The sequence below is a fragment of the Gopherus evgoodei genome, chromosome 2 (genome assembly GCF_007399415.2).
Source record: "Gopherus evgoodei ecotype Sinaloan lineage chromosome 2, rGopEvg1_v1.p, whole genome shotgun sequence".
In the NCBI taxonomy this organism is placed as follows: Eukaryota; Metazoa; Chordata; order Testudines; family Testudinidae; genus Gopherus; species Gopherus evgoodei.
In genome coordinates, this window is record NC_044323.1 from 275566863 (window position 1) to 275587937 (window position 21075).

The following is a 21075-nucleotide window of genomic DNA, read 5'->3' on the forward strand; positions in this document are numbered from 1 at the left end:
ATGGACCCTGCTCAGATCAAGACTGCAATCGTGGACGTTGTAAACACCTCGCGCATTCTAGTGCAGTCTATGCTGAACCAGGACCTGCAAAACCAGGCGAGAAGGAGGCGGCTACGGCAGCGCGGCGATGAGAGTGATGAGGACATGGACACAGAATTCTCTCAAACCATGGGCCCCAGTGCTTTGGAGATTCTGCTGGTAATGTGGCAGGTTATAGCCATTGAACGCCGATTGTGGGCCCGGGAAACAAGCACAGACTGGTGGAACTGCATAGTTTTGCAGGTTTGGGACGATTCCCAGTGGCTGTGGAACTTTCACATGCATAAGGGCACTTTCATGGAACTTTGTGACTTGCTTTCCCCTGCCCTGAAACACCAGAATACCAAGATGAGAGCAGCCCTCACAGTTGAGAAGCGAGTGGCAATAGCCCTCTGGAAGCTTGCAACGCCAGACAGCTACTGGTCAGTCGGGAATCAATTTGGAGTGGGAAAATCTACTGTGGGGTCTGCTGTGATGCAAGTAGCCAAAGCAATCATTAAGCTGCTGCTATGAAAGGTAGTGACTCTGGGAACTGTGCAGGTCATAGCAGATGGCTTTGCTGCAATGGGATTCCCTAACTGGGGGGGCGCGATAGATGGAACCCATATCCCTATCTTTGCACTGGAGCACCAGGGCACCCAGTACGTAAACCTCAAGGGGTACTTTTCAATGGTGCTGCAAGCACTGGTAGATCACAAGGGATGTTTCACCAACATCCACGTGGGATGGTCGGGAAGGGTTCATGACGCTCGCATCTTCAGGAACTCTACTCTGTTTAAACGGCTGCAGCAAGGGAATTACTTCCCAGACCAGAAAATAACAGTTGGGGATGTTGAAACGCCTCTAGTTATCCTGGGGGACCCAGCCTACCCCTTGATGCCATGGCTCGCCATACACAGGCAGCCTGGACAGTAGTCAGGAGCTGTTCAACTACAGGCTGAGCAAGTGCAGAATGGTGGTAGAATGTGCATTTGGCCATGTAAAGGCACGTTGGCGCACATTACTGACTCACTCTGACCTCAGCCAAGTCAATGTCCCCATTGTTATTGCTGCTTGCTGTGTGCTCCACAATCTCTGTAAGAATAAGGGGGAGACCTTTATGGCGGGGTGGGAGGCTGAGGCAAATCACCTGGCCGCTGATTATGCGCAGCCAGACACAAGGGTGATTAGAAGAGCACACCAGGAAGTGGTGCGCATCACAGAAGCTTTGAAAACTAGTTTCATCACGGGCCAGGGTATGGTCTGACTGCTGTGTTTGCTTCCCCTTGACGAACCACCCCCCCGATTGACTCATTCTCTGTAAGCAACCCTGCTTCCCGCTTCGATTACAGCTTGCTTTCTAAGGAAATAAAGTCACTATCATTTAAAAATCATGTATTCTTTATTAATTCATTATAAAAAGAGGGAGAGAACTGACAAGGTAGCCCGGTTGTGGTTTGGGAGGAGGATAGGAGGGAAGGAAAAGGCCACTAAAAAAATTTCAAAGTAATGACAGCCTTTTGGATGGGCTGTCCACGGGGGTGGAGTGGGCGGGAGCATGAAGCTTTCCCCCACATGTTCTTACACATCTAGGTGAGGAGGATATGGAACATGGTGAGGGTGGTTACACAGGGGCTGCAGCGGCATTCTGTGATCCTGCTGCTGTTCCTGAAGCTCCACCAGATGTCAGAGGATGTCAGTTTGATCACGCAGCAGCCCCAGCGTTGCATCCCGCCACCGCTGATCTTTCTGCCGCCACCTCTCATCTTGAGAGTCCCTCCTGTCCTCACGTTCACTGGCATCTTTCCTGTAATTTGATACCACGTCCTTCCACTCATTCAGATGAGCTCTTTCATTGCGGGTCACTACCATGATTTCCGAGAACATTTCGTCTCGCATCTTTTTTTTCCACCGCCTTATCTGAGATAGCCTTCGGGATGGAGTAGGGAGGCCTGAAAAATTTGAAGCTTCATGATGGAGGGAAAAAAGGGAGAGAAGTATTTAAAAAGATACATTTTACAGAACAATGCTTATATTCTTTCATGGTGAACAACACTATTCACCTTACATAGCATATGTGATTTCATTACAAGGTTGCATTTTGCATCTTAATATATTGAGTGCCTGCAGCTCTGGTGTTAGAGATCTCACAGATGCAGGTCCGGGCAGAAGAATTCAGCTTGCATGCGGCCATGGTAAGCCATTGTCTTTCGGCTTCTGCAGCCTTCATATGCACAGTGCCCTCCTTTCCCAAATACCAAGCAAATCCTGTTCAGTGCTGCTTCTTTCCTGTTAACATGCAGCAGCAACCCCCCCCCCCCTCCAATTATCTGGGATGATCACTTTACCCCTCCCCCCACCGCGTGGCTGGTGTCATGGAAGATCACTGCTGGCCAAACGCGAAAAAGCTCAGCGCCAATCCCCCCTTCTCCCCCTGTTTGGCTACCTGCAAGGAAGGATTTCTTTTAAGCAACAGGCAAACAGCCCAGTAGGAATGGCCATGTCTGTCCCCTTAATTAAATTCCTGAATTTCAACTAGGTTACCATGAACGATATCACTCTCCTGAGGATAACACAGCGAGATAAAGAACGGATGTTGCTTGAATGCCAGCAATCACTGGGACCATATGCAGCTAGGCTTTGTCATGCAATGATACCAAATTACTTGCTACATGCATGGCATGGTCAAGTGTCCTACCTGGAGGATGGAATAAGGCTGCCCTGCCCAGAAACCTTCTGCAAAGGCTTTTGGAGTACCTCCAGGAGAGCTTCACAGAGATGTCCCTGGAGGATTTCCGCTCCATCCCCAGACATGTTAACAGCCTTTTCCAATAACTGTACTGGCCGCGAATGCATCCAAAGTCTCAGGGCAAATTAATCATTAAAAAAAGCTTGCTTTTAAACCATGTTTTATATTTACAAAGGTACACTCACCAGAGGTTGCTTCCAGGACTTCATTGTCTGGGCTAGTAGCTTGGGAGGGCTGGGAGGGTAATTCCGTCTGGGTGAGAAAAAGCTCCTGGCTGTTGTGGAGAACGGAGTGCTGTGTGCTCTCTGCAAGCTCATTGTCCTCTTCCTCCTCCTCATCTTCCCCATCCGCAGAATCCTCAGCCATGGCTGACATTACCAACCCCACCTCGGAATCCACGGACATGGGTGGGGAACTGGTGGCGGACCCCCCTAGAATTGCATGCAGCTCAGTGTAGAAGCAGCATATTTTCAGCACTCCCCCGACCTTCCATTTGCTTCTTTGGTTTTCTGGTAGGCTTGTCTGAGTTCCTTAACTTTCACACGGCAATGTACTGAGCCCCTGGTGTGGCCTCTCTGCATCATGACCTTGGAAATTTTTTCAAATGTTTTTTCATTTCGTCTTTTGGAACAGAGTTCTGTGAGCACGGAATCCTCTCCCCATATAGCGATCAGATCCACTACCTCCCGTGCGGTCCATGCTGGAGCTCTTTTTCGATTCTCAGGAGACTGAATTGTTACCTGTGCTGAGGAGCTCTGCGTGGTCACCTGTGCTGGTGAGCTCTCCATGCTGGCCAAACAGGAAATGAAATTCAAAAGTTCGAGGGGCTTTTCCTATCTACCTGGCCAGTGCATCTGAGTTCAGATGGCTTTCCAGAAAGGTTACAATGGTGCACTGTAGGATACCGCCCAGAGGCCAATACCGTCAATTTGCGGCCACACTAACCCTAATCTGACATGGCAATACCAATTTCAGCGCTACTCTTCTTGTCGGGGAGGAGTACAGAAACCGGTTTAAAGAACCTTTTATATCAATATAAAGGGCCTCGTTGTGTGGACGGGTGCAGGGTTAAATCGGTTTAACGCTGCTAAATTCAGTTTAAACACGTAGTGTAAACCAGGCCATAGAGCAACTACACTGCACACTTTTTAGCGGCACAGCTGTGTCGCTAAAAGGTGCATAGTGCAGACATAGCTTTATTTTGGCAGTTATAAGGCTGCCAAACTTTTTTCTTTTTAAAAGACAGCTTAAGTTATGGAGAATCTGCATACAGCACACAGGCCATATGGTTGACACCCCTAATTTATACCAAATGTAAGCTTATGCTCTAATACATTTGTTAGTCTCTAAGGTGCCACAAGTCCTCCTGTTCTTTTTACTGGAGGACCTGCACACTCTTCACAACTACAACTCAATTCAAATAACGGAGTCCCATCCAGAGTCCTGTGGAAGTGGTCAGCCGGGGGCAGCGATAGGAGGCACCTGAACAGAGAGGGAGCTGAGACTCAACCTGAGCACTGCAGGGAGGGGCTCAGGACGCAGTTCTGCAGCACGACTGGGGAGTGGGGGCGGCAGGGCTGTAGGCTGGAGCCCAGGCGCATTCTGGGGGAGGCATGACGGAGACTGAGGACAGGCTCCGGCTGACGCTGTTTGGGGCAGGGGACCAGTGAGCGCAGCCGTGCGGGGATGGGGAGGAAGGGGTCGGAGCTGTGAGGTGGAGCCGGAGCACAGCGGGCAGAGGGTGGGGTCACCAGCCTGGGGCGGGGCAGCGCCGTGTTGGAATCGGGCTCGGCGCTAATCACCGCGCCGGTCGCTCCGTGCCTCGGCCGCGCTCTGCACTGGCCCTGCGCGGCCAGGCCGCGGCGCCCCAGCACCAGGCCGCAGCCAGAGGGAAACGCTCGCAGAGCTGCAGGAACAGGCTGGCGCACGCGCCTGAGCGCTTACAGACATAGCAAGGGAGGGGACTCAACAGAAACGCCCCCTGGCCGCGTCACGCACTGCGTCAGCATCCTCAGCCCCTCCCCCCTAAAGGGCCAGTCCCGCCTTTCCCACTGTGCACGAGCCCTATGAGGCAGCCGGGCGCCCGTGGAACTGTCGGAGCGTTCAAGCCCAGTTGCCGGAAGTGACGTAGGGGCCGGGTGGCGCTTCCGGGGGGCGTAACGCGGAAGTGATAGGGGTTGGGGGAGTGAGGTAGCGGTGGAGGCTACGCGGCGGGAGGGAGGAGCCCGTGCTGGAGCGCCCCCCTGCGTTGGGGCTGTGAGGAGCGGGTGGCTGTAGCCCGTCCCGGCCCCTCGCCATGAACATAGACGTGGAGTTTCACATCCGCCACAACTACCCCTGGGCCCGCCTGCCTGCCAGCGTCCGACAGGTACCGGCATGGCGGGGGGAGGGGCAGCTGGGCCAGTACCAACCCCCTCCCGCCAGCGCCCCACCGGCCGGGGGAGGGGCGGCTGGATGGGTACCATACCCTCTCTTGTCAGCATCTGACCGGCACCGGGGTGGGCAAGGCAGCCGGGCCGGTACCAGCTCCCCTCCCGCCGGCGTTAGACAAGGACTGGTACCATCCCCCGCCCGTCAGCGTCTGACCGCCACCGTCTAAGCCCCTCCCCCAGCCTCAGCCCGTGACCGGACACCAGCCTCCCTGTGCCCACAGTGTTGGACAGGTGCCATGGACAACGCTGATCCCTCCCCTGCCAGTGCTACACAGCGACTGGCACGGCGAGGAGAGGCGGGGATCCTCAGCCACTCGCTGGGCTGCCGGTGTCAGCTAGAGACGGGAGAGATGAAAGCATCGTCCTGCCTCCCAGTGCCAGGCGGGGCTTCTGGGACAACACCGTTCCCTTCTCTCGGGTCTCCTCTGCCCCTTCCAGTGACTCTGTCATTCCCATTATCAGGTCCTCTTGCTACACCTACAACTGGGGGGCTTACCTACCTCCGTGCTCCACCTATCTTCATCTTCCCCGTGAAGGGGGCTCCTTGTGCCACAATCACCTTCTTTTGCCTCTTCATCTCTCGCCTGTGCCATCTTACAGAATCAACACATCCTCTCTTCTTCGTCACCTCCAGCAGGTGCCCTGGTGCCTCTATCACCTAAGGTCCTTGGCAAAGGGAATTGGGGTACCCACCCTTCTGGGACTATGGGTCTCATCTGCCTCTTGTCTTGACACTGGGGAGTTGGGATTTATCAGACAGACTCCAGAGCATCATGGGGAAAAAACTTCTATTTAAGCATGTGATCTTAGTGCTGTAAGTGTCCAATGTGCTTCTAAAACATCTCAGCTTTCAGTAAGTGAACAGAGAGAGACTGGCCTGTCCCCATCCCATGTGGTGCTTGATCACTAGGTGCTCCTGGAAACAATCATAACATGGAAGTGTGGTTCATAGTGAAGCTTTAAACAACTAGGAATTATTTTCTGGGGATGTTCAGATCCAGGGGAGGACTCCCAGTCAACACTGTACTGTGCACACTAAACCAGGAGAGGTTTCAAGAATTAAGGATTATGCTGCTCTAGTTTTCTGCAATAAGGTAAATGTCACAATAAGTGTTAATGAAAATGGAAACCTCATGAAATTTTGATGAGTGCCACGTTCAATGGGCTTCTGACAGCCCAAGTGATACATTGTTTAAAGTCAAGAAGGAAAGTCTCTTTTCATCTTAGGAATCTTATGCTACTTCAAAGCAGAAACTGAAAAATAATTCCTTCCCTTACACACGAGAAAGGGAGAAAAGGTGTTGGAAGAAAGATGAACATTGACTGTAGATCCTGGTATATGAATTATTGAGCTCTTTAGTGATACTTCAAGAGCTAGTTTGTAACAGGAACATAAGTGATTTTATTTCTCTTTACCTGTAAACCTGAAAATGCACTGCTAATGCTTATGTAAATCAGCCTAAAATAGTCTCATGTTAATTTAAGTCTTGCTACTAGATAAAACATCTGTTAAATGTAACTTCTGCAATGCTTTCCGAAGAACGCTTTAAAAAAAAGGAAGTTTGAGTAAAAGGATCTTTTCCTGTTAGTGAAAGTGGCAGTAGTTACACATTCTCTTCTATCTGGACATCTGACAGGACGTGGAAACTGTCTGCAACGTAATCCATTTCTTTTCCAGCAGCTGATGCTTTGAAGCTGAGTGTGAATTTGCTTGCTTTAAGGTTGGATCTGTGCAATTATATGTTACATTTTATCTAAGGATTTTAAAGCGTTATATAAGACTTAAAAACAACGAGGATTCTGGTGGCACCAAAGTGGGTTTTTTACCCATGAAAGCTTATGCACAAATAAATCTGTTAGTTTTTAAGGTGCCACCGGACTCGTCATTGTTTTTATGGATACAGACTAATGTGGCTACCCCTCTGATATAAGACTTAAGACTCTAAGTGCCACTGCAAGGTATTACCTGATAATGAAATTTCACTGTTGCACAGCTAAACTGTAGAAGAAAAATAACTGAAGGGTCTCTAGGGCAAACATGCTTAATGCTTGGCCTCAAGTAGTTGAAACAAATGTGTTTTTGAAACAACAGTTTATACCGTATTATATCCTCTCTTGAAATGGTTACTTACTGTTGGACTTCACAAAATATTCAGTGAATGAATATTTGAAAGTCAAATTGATTTGAAATTAATGTTTCTGTGGCAACACCAGATAAAATTTCTGGTGCCACACATATTGAGACGTGTGTGATATTAGTATCAGGTATTTATTCTGTTCATGCATTAAAATTGTTTGATTAGCTCAGTCAGTTCATGATAATAGCCTTTGAAGACTAGTAAATATACTGTCCCGCAGAAGTAGTGACTGGCCATTATTCTTTCCTTTTGAGCTTCAAGTTGTTATACTTAGAACTGAACAATCTGAGGAATAGTCTTGTTATTAAGGATTATGTAGTTCAGTCTTCAGCAAGACCAGTTATACAACTATAGTGAATGAAAAATTAACTCTTACTCTTACAGAAAATGGGCTTGAACTGAATAACTTTTCCTAAAACGTAATGTCTGTTCACCTTCTATAACAGTAGTAAAAGCCTCAAATCATTTTTACCTGTTTTATTTTTTCTTTTGTAAAACTTTTTCTTCTAGTAAAATTATAGATAAAATATCTGAAAATATGCTCAAAACAATGTTTTTGTTGTGTGCAGTATTCAGAAGGCAACAATACATCAGTTTAAACTTGGGTCACTTTTGGAAAATTATGTACAATCATAAGGGCTAGAAACGTGGGTCCTGTTTTTTGCAATGGTGTGTATATGTACATATATCTATTGCCCATGCAGTGTCCCATTAAAGTCTTTGATGTGTCAGACATATAGATTGGATTGCAAGATTGGGACCTTCCTTCCTTCCTTCAACAAATTAAGCCTTAATTTTTTTTAATTAATTGGTGTTTTTGTCCTCCAGGCTTATTAGGAAAAGCTTCTTGTTCGCTAATGGCTGGTTGACTTCCCCTCCCCCCCAGACTAGAGTCCGTATGAGATTTACTTCTGACATTGGAGTTATTCAAGGGGCTCTATAATGCAGCCTGTAGCTCTTCTCGTTATTGAGTGCTTGCTTCTGCTCAGAGTTGCATTGGTTTAACTTAAGATGCGATTTTTAAAATTTTTTTAAAAATTTTCTTTAAAATCCAGTTTGCAGAGGGTTTTGGGAACACTTATTTTGATTTCACTTAAACCTGTTTCTAATAGCAGATTTAGGCTAAATCAAAACAAGCCACTGTGATAGGGCCACTCACCTCACGTGAGCGCCTCCTATCAGGTGTGTGTGTGCCTGCTCTCTCTCTCTCAGCTCTTGCGGTGTTCTCTGTCAGCAGCATCCCTTTTCCAGGGGGGTTTTCAGTGGCTCAACCCTCCGGCAGAGTCTCATACAGTCCATGTGTGAAACAAAATAGACTTCTTGTGACAAACAGTCTAGTGAGGCCTATCACAGTACCCTTGCTCGTCTTCTGCAGGCCTCCCTGGGCTCAAACCTTCGTCAGTCCAAAAAGGCCTATCCCAGTACCATGGTTGGCGTCCACAGCCACTCCAGGGCTAGATCTCAAATAGTTCCTTCTCTGGAATGGAGCAGTGCCTCTAGGCTTCCTCCCTGGAGACTCTTCATTCTGTAGCGAGCCTGAACTGACTGTCGCTCTCCAGCTGAGTTGCTTTTTCAGTTCATCCCCCATCTAGGGTATTAAAGTTAAATACATACTGATCCCTTTCGCGTCTTCAGCACCTTCCCAGGGCATATGTAAACTCCCTTCTCAAGACACTTAGTCACTTCCCCTCTGGCTAGTGCTGGGGGACCTGGGCCCACCCACTACACCAGGTCCCAACCCAGGCACCCTGCGAATAGCAGTCACCTGCTGCATCCCTTTAACCGGTTGCTACTACTGTTCCGTGGGCCACTTCCTCATTGTCCCAGCATGTTCAGCTTCACCCTTACCTTGGGCTGAAGTCTTGCTTGAGTCCCAGCAGCCAGCCAGGAGCATCTTCCTTTCTCCCCCAGTCCCTTCCGGCAACTGCTCTGTCCAGGTCCTGGAACTGCTGCAATGAGCCGGGAGCACCACTCATGCTCCTCTGGCTCCAGCCAGCAACTGAACCTACTTAGGCTTAGCAGCTCCTTTCATATGAGGTTGCTAGGCTCTGGTTCCTTCCCTGCAGCCTCACTGTTCTAGTTAACTGCTTCCCATGCAGTCCTTCTCTCAGCCTCTTGGAGGACTCACCTCTTCTGCTCTTTTTTTGGGGCAGGGTGTGGTAGGACTGTGAGGTCTCCAGTAGTGGGCCTTTGGGTTTAGTACACCTCATCACAGCCATTCTTAAATTCTAGTGTCTACACTAGACTTTGCACTGGTTTAACTAAGGACTTGTCTAAACACACAAGTTTTGCACCAGTTTAACTAAAGTTGTGATGTTGAACCAGCTGAGTTAAATTGGTGTAATTTTGGCCATGTCTTTACTAAGGAAAAAAGACATTGGCTAATTTGTTAAAATCCTAATGTATACAAGGCAAACTGTAGTTTTAATATGTATTAGTTGGTCAAAGTGAAGCCTAAGGGGAAGCCAAGGGTACACTTTAACCAGCTAGCACATGTTAAAACTACAGCCTGGTCTACACTAGGCTTTTTACATATTAGCAAACATAAGTGAAAAACACACCTCTTTTCTGAGTGTAAACCTTAATGTGGTCATTCTTACATTCAGGTTTAAACCAGGCTTACAAACTATGTACCCAAAGTTGCATTAGTTTAACTAAATCAGTTTGATATCACACTTTAGTAAACTCTATGCAACTTTGTGTAGATATGGCCTAAGAAGTTCATCCTGCAAGGTGCTGACCACCCTTCACTCAAGTGCTCAGCGCTTTATGAGATGCTTGACACTTTGCATGATTGGGTCCTAATGAGTATATGTAGCCCATACAGACTTATTTTCAGGATTTGATTTTTTTCTCATGATCGGTATAGTGGTGTAAGAACACTTAAGCTTGTCTGCATTTAAAACTTATATTAGCATATAGCTATTTTGGTAAGGGATGTGAAAAAAAACACATCCCTGACTGACTTAGCTGTGCCAGCAAAACTCTGAGTGTAGATGCAGCTATGCTGACAGAAGAGGGCTTCTGGTGGCATAGATAATTTTGTTTTGGGAGGTAATGTTCTTACACCAACAGAAAGGTTTTTCTGCCAGTGTATGCCGGTTTGCAGTGGGGATTATGCTAGCATAGGTTCTGTAGTGTAGACGTAGCCTTAGAAAAATATGGTTCAGAGGTACCCTGCATTAATTCAGGTAGTAGAATATACCTGTCTGTGGTACAAGTCACACTGATTTAATTAAAGGATTATACAATTCAACTACAATAACATTTATATTTTGTTTCATAGGGTCTTGGAAACTCTCAGAGGGAGTATGAAAAGCAGGTTGTACTCTACAGTATCCGCAATCAGCTACGATACCGAAATAACTTAGGTGAGTGTGGAAGACTGATAACTTCAGTTTGATAACTGACTCTACTTATAAAACCTTCGTATGAGTGTACTGTGATCTTTAATAGCTTACAAAAGTATGTCACTGAAATTATTACAGACCTGTCAGAACCAACTCAGTCCTCCAAATTTCCACCAAAAAAGACCCCAGCAAAACACCCTTTCAGTGCTAGAACCCCAAAAGTAAATTAACTTTGAAATCCACTTAATTGCAGTGGCTTCTTTGTGGAATGCACCCTTCAGACCCTGCAAATTTCCAAGTGAAGCTTACTGATAGCTGACTTAGTCTCCTGTGTGCCATGTGAGCCTCTCAGGTGAGGTTAGGGCTTGTTAATGGAGGACTTAACTAACTTACAGCCATGATGTCAAAGGAAGTGTCCCTCTAGAAGGAGCTCAGACAGGTACAAAGAATGAGACCTGGGGTCCAAGCTGTTTGACATAGAATTCTCATTGGATTCACACTGGTTGTATTCACTTTCTCTTCTGCACTGGACAGAGCTCTCACTGCTTGAAAAGGAGGTTTGCTGGTAACTTCAGGCATTCTAAATCATGAACATGAGCGTATATTTCATTCTCCTTTCATGTCTGTTTATGCCAGAATGGCATGTCTCATTTAGAAGTGAGATGCATAATAAACCAAACAATAAGATTATTCTATCATTGCTGACAATGCAGGATTGCACCGTACAATATATTCTTCAGTGCTATGTTCTAGTTAGCTTTAAATTACTCTCATTGAGTTTTCACTACACCTCTACCTCGATATAACACGACCCGATATAACACGAATTCAGATATAATGCGGTAAAGCAGCACTCCGGTGGGGCGGGGCTGTGCACTCCCGTGGATCAAAGCAAATTCAGTATAACGCGGTTTCACCTATAATACAGTAAGATTTTTTTGGCTCCCAAAGAGAGCGTTATATCGAGGTAGAGGTGTATTTCCTTGGGAGATTATTCAGTAGCTTAATAGCTAATCTTACCATGAGTAATCTTTCTGATTTCCAACCTGATCCTGAGAGGCTCTGAGAACCTGCATCTCCTATAGAAGTTAATAGCTGAAGTTGGTGTTCAACGTCTTTGGATCAATTCACCCTTTTATTTCTTAAGTCAATTTCATACCATTTTACTACTAACCTTTTTTGTGTGTTGCCATGCAGTTTAAATGTAAAAATATAATCTCTGCACCATTTTGAGAGACAGTGTAACAGAATATTAGCCTGTCCTTTTTTCCCGCCAGTTAAGCATGTCAAGAAAGAAGAACGAAAATACTATGAGGAACTGTTAAAATACAGTAGAGATCATCTCATGCTGTACCCTTATCATTTGTCTGACATCATGGTAAAAGGCTTGAGGATAACGCCGTTTTCGTATTACACAGGAATAATGGAGGTGAGTTTGGGAACAGAATTAAAACAAAACATGTCATGCTCTGTACTTCTAGAAGTGCTTTTTGTAGCATTGTAATGTCTGCCAGCCAGTCAAATGACTGTTACTGTTTGCTTTTGGAGAGACTTCTGCTGCTAATGAGCAGCATAAAGAAAAGCTTCTTCAGAATTGTGCTGATAATCACAACTCTGCCTACCCACAAATACCTCTCTGCAGAGCTAGGGATTGGCAACAGCAGTTGGATGGGAAATGGTTTTCCAGTCCTGAATCAATTGAAAACTCAGAATTTTTTGCAAACTGAAAATCCCCAAAATTTCAGATTGAATCAAAACATTTTATTTCAGTTATGACCTTTTAAACTTTTTTTACAACAGATTAACTTGCATTTCAAAACAGTCATGCTAACCTGAAAAAAATGGAACCTTTTCATTCTGAAAATGTCAAAACAGTCCATTTTGACAACTTTGAAACATCTAAAAAATGTTCAGAATGAGAAATTTATCATAACTGACTCTTTTACAGTTTTGGTGAATTGGCATTTTTCATCAAAAAGTGCCCAACCAGCTCTGCTGGTAACTTTCTGTCATTTCTCTTGGGTACGGTACATGTAATATTGTCATTTTGAGTAAAAGATGCATACAGTTTAATATAGAGTAAATTGATAATTGTTACTATTAGATACTTTCATTAGTGCCTTTTTCTTCCTCTGTTTGGATGAACTTCTCGTTTTACTGCAGACTTTAATGGAAATAGACTTAGACCCTTAGTAATTTGCTTGTCAGGCTTTCTGGGGTTTTTATTATATAACTTTAAGGGATCTGATCATCATTAATAGTAAGCATATAATTTTTGGTACAGTTCTTGCATCACATTTACAGTAAGCCAGATCTCTCAGAAGTGCTAGCTGATTTTAGCAGGGTAGATTTTCTTTGTCATATTCTTATCTTCAATTTGAGGGGTAGATTTTTATGTAGAAAATGTACACGTTATTTTAGGTTTTAAATGCCCCTTTCTCAAATAGTGGACTACATTGGTCCAAAAATGTGTTTCTTGCTACAAATTGAGCTTTTCTTCTTTTCTGTGTGTTGCTTTTTAAAGGATATAATGAACAGTGAAAAAAGCTACGATTCATTGCCTAACTTTACTGCTGCTGACTGTAAGTATTATCTGGCTGCCTCCTTCTGTTTAGTGAGGTAGATAAATGCAGCTTCTGAAAACAGTTTGAAGGCTTCAGTTGCATCACAGCTTCTTTTTAAAGGTGTAGAACCTGTAAGTAGTAGTTTTGAAGTTGTGGTGTGTCTTCATGCAGAGTTATCCTGTGTGGTGTCTTTATTGGTACTGCATTCTTGCGTTAATAGGACTTCTGGGGACATAATCCATGGTTCTTTGTGCTGCAGTAGTCTGGGCTGCTCTGTGATTTTTCCCAGTGAATTGTGGGAGAATTTGTCTGTCCTTCTTTTGGGCATATGGTGTGTGAGAATTGTAGGAAGGAACTGCAGGTGTATCAGGACCCAAGTTAGCTTGTATCCTCACCATAGGCACCGACTTCCCCTCTGCCCAGTGGGTGCCTGACCCCCCTGGTCCTGCCCTTCACCACCTCTTCCAGCCCCTGCACCATCCTCCCCCACCCCCATTCCACCCCTTTCCCAAATCCCCACCTCATCCCACCTTTTCCCACCCAGCCACACCCCCTCCCACCCCAATTCCACCTCCTTCCCCCAAATCCCCACCTCTGTCCTGCCTCTTCACCTCCTCCCTGAGTGTGACCCCTCCCCGCTCCTCTCCCTCCCTCCCGGAAAGTCCTAAGTGCCACCAAACAGCTGATAGTTGATGGGGGGGCAGGAGGGGAAGTGCTGGGAGGGAGGGGGAGGAGCGGGGACATGGTGCGCTCAGGCTGGGGGGAGAAGGAGGCAAGGAGCGGGGGCTTGGGTGCTAGTGGGTGTGGAGCACCTGCTAATTTTTCCCTGTGGGTGCCTGTGATCCTCACTGCAAAGTCAGCCCAAGTGAAAGCGGAGCCCAAGCTCTTACCCATACCCCTAGTCTTGCCAGATAGCCTGGGTTGAAAGCACTAAACTCAGGTGAGAGGTTTTGTGTGTGGATGGGAGAGGGGCTAAGGGCAACACCTGAGTAGGCATCAGACTTAACTCTGCAGTGAACACATACCCTAAGGGTCGCATTATTAGGGAAGGGGAGTGAAATGAAGGGTGAACCTTGGCCCCTTTGGCAGACTAAGGAAAGTCCAGTGAACAAGACAATTGACATGTTTTGGGTGCTAAAATCTAACTTGAGAAATTTCCCTAATAGCTTCCTTTGCCTTCTTCCCTGTTGTACCTCTATACGTTTCTTCTGTGGGTGGGTGGAGGGGGGAAGAGTTCACAATTCGATAACACAATAAGAATGGGTGACTTCAGCTATCACAGTAACTGCACATATGTCACATAGGGAGATAGTTGAGAGAAGCAGTTTTTCAGCACCACTGAATTGCTTGGAGTTCAAAAACAGAAGCGACTCCTAATTTAGTCTCAAAGCAACAACTGTGTAGTACTTGAGAAACAATTGTAGTTCAGCCACTAAGTGACTAATATGTGATAAAGTTAAACTTCTTCATTGGAGTTTTGTAACAAAAGCTAGCACTGAGATGCTGAACTTTAGAAAGACGGATTTAAGAAAAGTGAGAGACCATGGAGGTTACTTAAACATATTGTATTTGAGGCCCAAAAGGTGTACAGTCTGCATATACCTAAATAAAAAGGAAACCGGAAGGCAAGAAAAATACCAAATATGGTTACATTGTAAGGTACAAGAAACTATTTGGGTCCATTGGATATCCATTTAAAAAAAATCAAACTGGAAATCCAGCCTTAGCAAAGCCAGTAAATGAGAACATCATTATGGCAGGTAAAATATAAGATGGCAATTTTGAGGCCTGAGGGAATTTCAAAATAAAATCCAGCCTATATATGTACTTTAGATAAACAAGGGGAGAATGGAGAGGCACACTTGTATGCAACAAGAGCAGAACATTGACTGGGGCACACCATGTAGCTGCTGAAATTAAAATATATTTCAAGAAGCATTTACAGAGCATAATGTGTTTGCAAAAGCAGAATTTTTCAGGAAGTAAATTCTAAGCCACTACCTTCTTGGAATTATTTTTAATTTTTATGTGTTAAATTTTTGTCCTCCTCTGGGACGGGGGAAACCCACACTTGAGAGTTAGGGCACTTTTTTGTGGTTGTGACACGGTTAGGGAAACACTGTCCTGTGTGTGGGGAATGTGCCCGCCTCATTTAGGGGAAAAAAGGGGGGAGGGGGACATATGTATCTTACCTATACGTGCCTCCCAGCCCGAGTCCATACACTTGCCCTTAGCAGGGCAGTACAGCCTAGTGGTTGGAGTCCATAAATTCACCCATGTCACTGGGCAGTAAGGCCCAGGGGCCAGTTTCCATCAATCCTCCCCTTTTCACAGAGCAGTAAGGCGCAGTGGCCCAAGTCAATAACTTTGCCCCTTTTTTGCAGGGCAGTAAGGTCTAATGGCCAGAGTCAGGAAATCTGCCCCTTCTCGCAGGGTAGTAAGGCCTAGTGGCCCAAGTCAATAATCTGGTCCCTCCTTGCAGAGCAGTAAGGCCCAATGGCCAGTCAGGAAATCTGCCCATTCTTGCAGGGCACTAAGGCCTAATTGCCAATGTTGGATACAGGGGGAGGTGTTGCACCTCCCCAGCAGGGGGGTCCGGGCCCTCCCTCTACACCAGACTCCCACCCAGCACTCTGGTAGTGGCCATAGCACGGGCCACTGAGTCAGTGGGGAAAGACTCCTACCAAAACATGCTGACTCAAGGCTTCAGCTCACTCACCAGTCTGCTGTTGGATTCCCCTGGGCTGCTTCCTGCCATTGTCCCTGCTGCTGTGGTCTGGGCTTCCCTATTACCTCTAGGTTCTCTGGTCTGCCCTTCCGCCCAACCCTGCAAGGCCTCTGCGGTTGCCTTGGCGTCCGCCTGGGCTGTGGCATCTCCAGCTTCTAAGGTCACAGGCATCCACCGAGCCTTGGCTGGAGCAGGCAGCATACATCCTTCCTCCATAACAGTCAGCCCCAACTGATCGGAGCTGCTCCCTTTCATACTGGTACACCTGGAGCATGCCCAGTAGGGTGAAGGAGGTGTGGCTTCCTCAGCCCACAATGGATTAACCCCTTTCTGTCCAGCGTGGGGTGAGTGCGTCCCATCATAGTGGTCTTGTTAGACTTACTGAAAAATGTGGGTGGAGGAACTAGGATAAAGTCTTCCTGATTTCCGAGGGACAGGTGACTCAAAATGATTCCTAACTGAATAGATAAATATGTAGTGGCCCTTTGGCTATTGTCGTAGTCTTTAAGTTTGTTTTCATGAATATAAGGATCTGCAGGAGGTAACAACTACAGCAATTTTCAGCAAGAGACACCAAACTTTTTTGTAAGTAACTATTCAGAAGAGATCCAGTATTGTAACCTTACTCATGGAAGTGATCACACTGAATTCATTGGTATGGTGTATATGGGTAAAGATCACTGGATTGAGACCTTGTTCAAGAAACAAGTTCATTTTAATTGGAAGCCACTGTGACTTTTTGGCTCTGCTTCTTAGTGTCCAGCCTTATTAAATGTCTTGCCTTTTTAAAAATCCAGCTAACTCAGTACTGTCTGGTATTGGTATCGTTGTTACTACCAGCTGACTGAAGGTAAGGCTGAGGTGACGAAGATGTTGGACAGATCTTGGTGACTCTTTCCCCTCTGTGTGTGACTCTTGTCATAAAGAAAAAAAAAATAGTTTACATGTGTTTTTCTTCTGACTATATTATAGTAAGATGACAGGGAATCATCATCAAGTGGGTGTGTTTCAAGTGGGGTCTTACAGGGATTGGTTCTTGGTCCTATGCTATTTAACATGTTTATCAATGACCTGGAAGAAAACACAAAATCATCACTGTTAAAGTTTGCAGATGACACAAAAACTGGGGGAGTGGTAAATAATGAAGAGGACAGGTCACTGGTTCAGAGCAATCTGGATAGGCATACTGGCTGCAAGTAAACATTATGCATTTTAATATGACTAAATATACACATATATGAGCAAAGAAGGTAGGCTGTGTTTGCAGGATGTACTCTATCTTGGGAAGCAGTGACTCTGAAGAAGATTTGGGGGTCATGATGAATAATCATGAACATGAGCTCCCAAGTGATGCTATGGCCAAAAGAACTAATGTGATCCTGGGATGCATAAATGGCAGAATCTTGCGTAGGAGTAAAGAGATCATTTTACCTGTGTATTTGGCACTGGTGTGACCGCTGCTGGAATACTGTATCCAGTATTCCAGCAGCCCACAATTAAAGAAGGATGTTGAAAAATTGGAGAGGGTTCAGAGAAGAACCACAAAAATGATTAAAGCATTAGGAAACATGCCGTATAGTGATAGATTCAAAAGAGCTCAATCTATTTAGCTTAACAAAGAGAAAGTTAAGGTTGATTTACAGTCTATATGTATCTATATGGGGAACAAATATTTAATAATCATCTCTTCAGTATATCAGAAAAGACTGTATATGTAACATGACTCAGTGTCTGGAAGGTGAAGCTAGACAAATTCAGATTGGAAATAAGGTGTGAATTTTTGACAATGACCATTAATTAATCAACCAATTTACCAAGGATCTTGGTGGATTCTCCATCAGAGACAATTTTTAAATCTTAAATTGGGTGATTTTTTTTAAAAAGATCTGTTCTAGGAATTATCTTGGGGAAATTCAGTGGCCTGTGTTTTGTAGGAGGTGAGACTAGATGAGCACAATGGGTCCCATCTGACCTTGGAATCTATGAATTTAGTCTGGGCAAAAGAAATGAATGGGGCCAAATTCTGCTCTTTGGCAGAGATGTGGCTACCATCGAAGTTAGCAGGATCTATTTTTGGTGCCATTTCTTTAGAAAAAAGAAGGAAGTATTGAAAACATTCTTGAGATTCAGAACTACTTTTAAAAATGAGAATAATATGTTCTCACATCTTCAGTTAAGAATAGACATTTTTCCTAAGGAAAATCAAACATTTACTTTTCAGGTCTACGGCTTCTTGGTATAGGAAGAAACCAGTACATTGATCTAATGAACCAGTGTAGGTCATCAAAAGTAAGTTTTGTTTTTAATTTTATTTCCATCTATTCTAAGTGTCGGTCATGCCTTCCATGCCTGGCTCCATTTTGACAAAACTGTTCTAGATGGTGATAGGATGCCATATGCTTTGTTAGTAAAATTATGGTTAATCAAACAATACTACAGTGATATATGTATGTTTCTTCAAAGCTGTTAAAATATCTTAGATAATTGTGGTAAAAAGCAAAAAAAAAAAATTAGAAAAAAATTAAAATTTCTCCAGCTTTGTGTTATCTTATTACTACTTATTCAGTGCTACATTTTGTCTAAGGCAGCGGTTCTCAAAGCCGGTCCTCCGCTTGTTCAGGGAAAGCCCCTGGCAGGCCGGGTCAGTTTGTTTACCTCCCGCGTCCACATGTTCTGCCAATCTCAGCTCCCATTGGCCGTGGTTCGCCACTCCAGGACAATGGGGGCTGTGGGAAGGGCAGCCAGCACATACCTCGACCTGTGCTGCTTCCCACAGCCCCCATTGGCTGGGAGCGGGGAACCGTGGCCAGTGGGAGCTGCGATTGGCCAAACCTGTGGATGTGGCAGGTAAACAAACCATCCCAGCCTGCCGGGGCTTTCCCTGACTAGTTTGAGAACCACTGGTCTAAGGCCATCTCTAGACACAGACAAGGGGCTAAATTCTCCTTTGACTAGTATAAATCTGAAGTAATTCCATTGGTATTGATGGAATTATTCCATATTTATACTGATATAATTGAGGGCAGTATTTGCTCTGGTGCATGCCTCCAAAAGCTTATAATCAGAGTAATTAACGTAAATTCTGTTTAGTTTGTTTACTACTCATGTTGTTTGAGGATGCAGTGTTGGATCTGATCATGCAGCCCTTTTTTTGTATGATCAGTTTCATTGGCGACATTGAGATTAATCTCATTATTGATGTCTGCATGATCTGGCCCCTTTACAAGCTCAGTTTACAACAATAATTTCCTTTTTAAGAATCTGACAAAGTGGGTATTCACCCACGAAAGCTTATGCTCCAAAAGGTCTGTTAATCTATAAGGTGCCACAGGATTCTTTGCTGCTTTTAGAGATCCAGACTAACACGGCTACCCTCTGATACTTTTTAAGAATGTAGTAAATAATTCAGAAGTGCTCTGTCTTCAGTTACAGCATTGCGCCTTTGGCCAAAGGATTGTGTATCCAAGTTAAAAGAGATGTAGTGTAGGCTAAAGGAAACAAAAAGGATAGGGGCCTGCTTTATAGAATGTGAGAAGAGTAATCTTAACCATATCAATACAACGGTACCCTCTAGCTGTTCTTTCATGAACTGAAGTTTATAGTAGCTCGTAGCATGATGCTCACCTGGAACACAGTGTAATCGCTTGTCGATAGAAATAAACAGAATACGTGTTCTTACAATACATTGCTTATTAATTTTGTAACGAATTCTGCCTACAAAAACACTCCATTTGATATGTTGTATGCTATCCTGTATCTTCAGGCTCTGCTTTTTTGCTAGTAAAATGCTAGTGTGCTTTTAATAGATCAGGCCTGGACTTCATGCTCTCAGACTTGAATACACAAATGGATTGTTTTTCATTTTCACATTTTTATTTGGTTTGGGGTGGAGAGAGAGGTTTTGTTTTTAAACAAGTCCGTATCCCTGTGTGGTATACACATGTGCATTCAGTGACCTTAGGGGATTAGGAATAAAACCCATCAGCTTTCCCATATCCCAAGGTATCCTGCAGTGTTTGTTTAATGCCTAAGTATGAAGTACTTGGAGAGTAAGCATTTACAAGTAGCTGTTTTTATGGTGTAAAGGAAACTGGTAACATTAACATTTAATATGTTAAATCTCAAATGGACTGTACCACTGCAGAAATTTTTCAGAAGGAAAACTGCTCGTGATCTGCTACCAATAAAGCCAGTGGAGATTGCTGTAGAGGCCTGGTGGGTTGTGCAGGCTGGCTACATCACAGAGGATGACATAAAGGTATTGTGTGTTTAACCAAATTTTGACACTGCTAATTACTGAAAAAATGGAGGAAAATTACAAATCTGTGCTGTTTAGCTCTTAATGTAGTAGAACAGGGATCGGCAACCTTTGGCACATGACTTGCCAGGGAAAGCCCCTGGCAAGCCGGGCCGGTTTGTTTACCTGCAGCATCCACAGGTTCGTCCGATCGCGGCTTTCACTGGCCAAAGTTCGCCGTCCCAGGCCAATGGCGGCAGTGGGTAGGGTGGCCAGCATATCCCTTGGCCTGTGCCACTTCCTGTAGCCCCCATTGGCCAGGAGTGGTGAACTGTGGCCAGTGGGAGCTGCAATCGGCTGAACCTGTGGATGCTGCAGGTAAACAAACTGGCCTGGGCTGCATGACAAAGATTGCCGATCCCAGTAGTAGAATCTCTTATGGAAATAGTGATAAGGTATTTTTTTTTTTTTTTTTAATTGGTATACTTTTTCTTTTTTCCTGTGAATTCTGACTTCTGGGTTATATGGCATTAGGAAACTTATTTCAGCATGACTGCGAAATACATTTTTCTCTGAAGGAATGTCCATGAATTGTATGAGGCATATATCTTAAGAAACAACTATATTATGTTGCTGGTCTCATTTAGATTGTCAGTTGTTCAACGCAGAAATTGAGTGTTTGTATGGAATCTAGTACATTTCAGATACAGTTTATTTGTAGTCCAAAATCCCATAACTATAAATTGATTTAAATAGAGGTGTTGTATTTAGATCTGAAACTTAACCTGTTTTAGAACCGTTATAGTTAAATAAATTGTATTGAAAATACACAGCCCTACTTAAAAGCTGAGCACTGTAA

General features: G+C 44.8%; 1 protein-coding gene across 2 annotated transcripts in view; it reads left to right on the forward strand.

Annotated features, from left to right (window-relative positions):
• The first annotated feature begins 4876 nt into the window (after positions 1–4876).
• Positions 4877–21075, forward strand: part of FAM91A1 (family with sequence similarity 91 member A1) — a 62629-nt gene continuing 46430 nt past the window's right edge. Inside the window, exons 1-6 of one of the 2 annotated variants that reach the window (XM_030553792.1) lie at positions 4877–5135; positions 10624–10708; positions 11965–12116; positions 13212–13269; positions 18201–18268; positions 20124–20237. In XM_030553792.1, coding sequence (XP_030409652.1) covers positions 5064–5135; positions 10624–10708; positions 11965–12116; positions 13212–13269; positions 18201–18268; positions 20124–20237 — 549 coding nt within the window. In that variant the 5' untranslated portion in view covers positions 4877–5063. The remainder of the gene's footprint in view (positions 5136–10623; positions 10709–11964; positions 12117–13211; positions 13270–18200; positions 18269–20123; positions 20238–21075) is intronic. The other variant, XM_030553791.1, reaches the window with a different exon arrangement.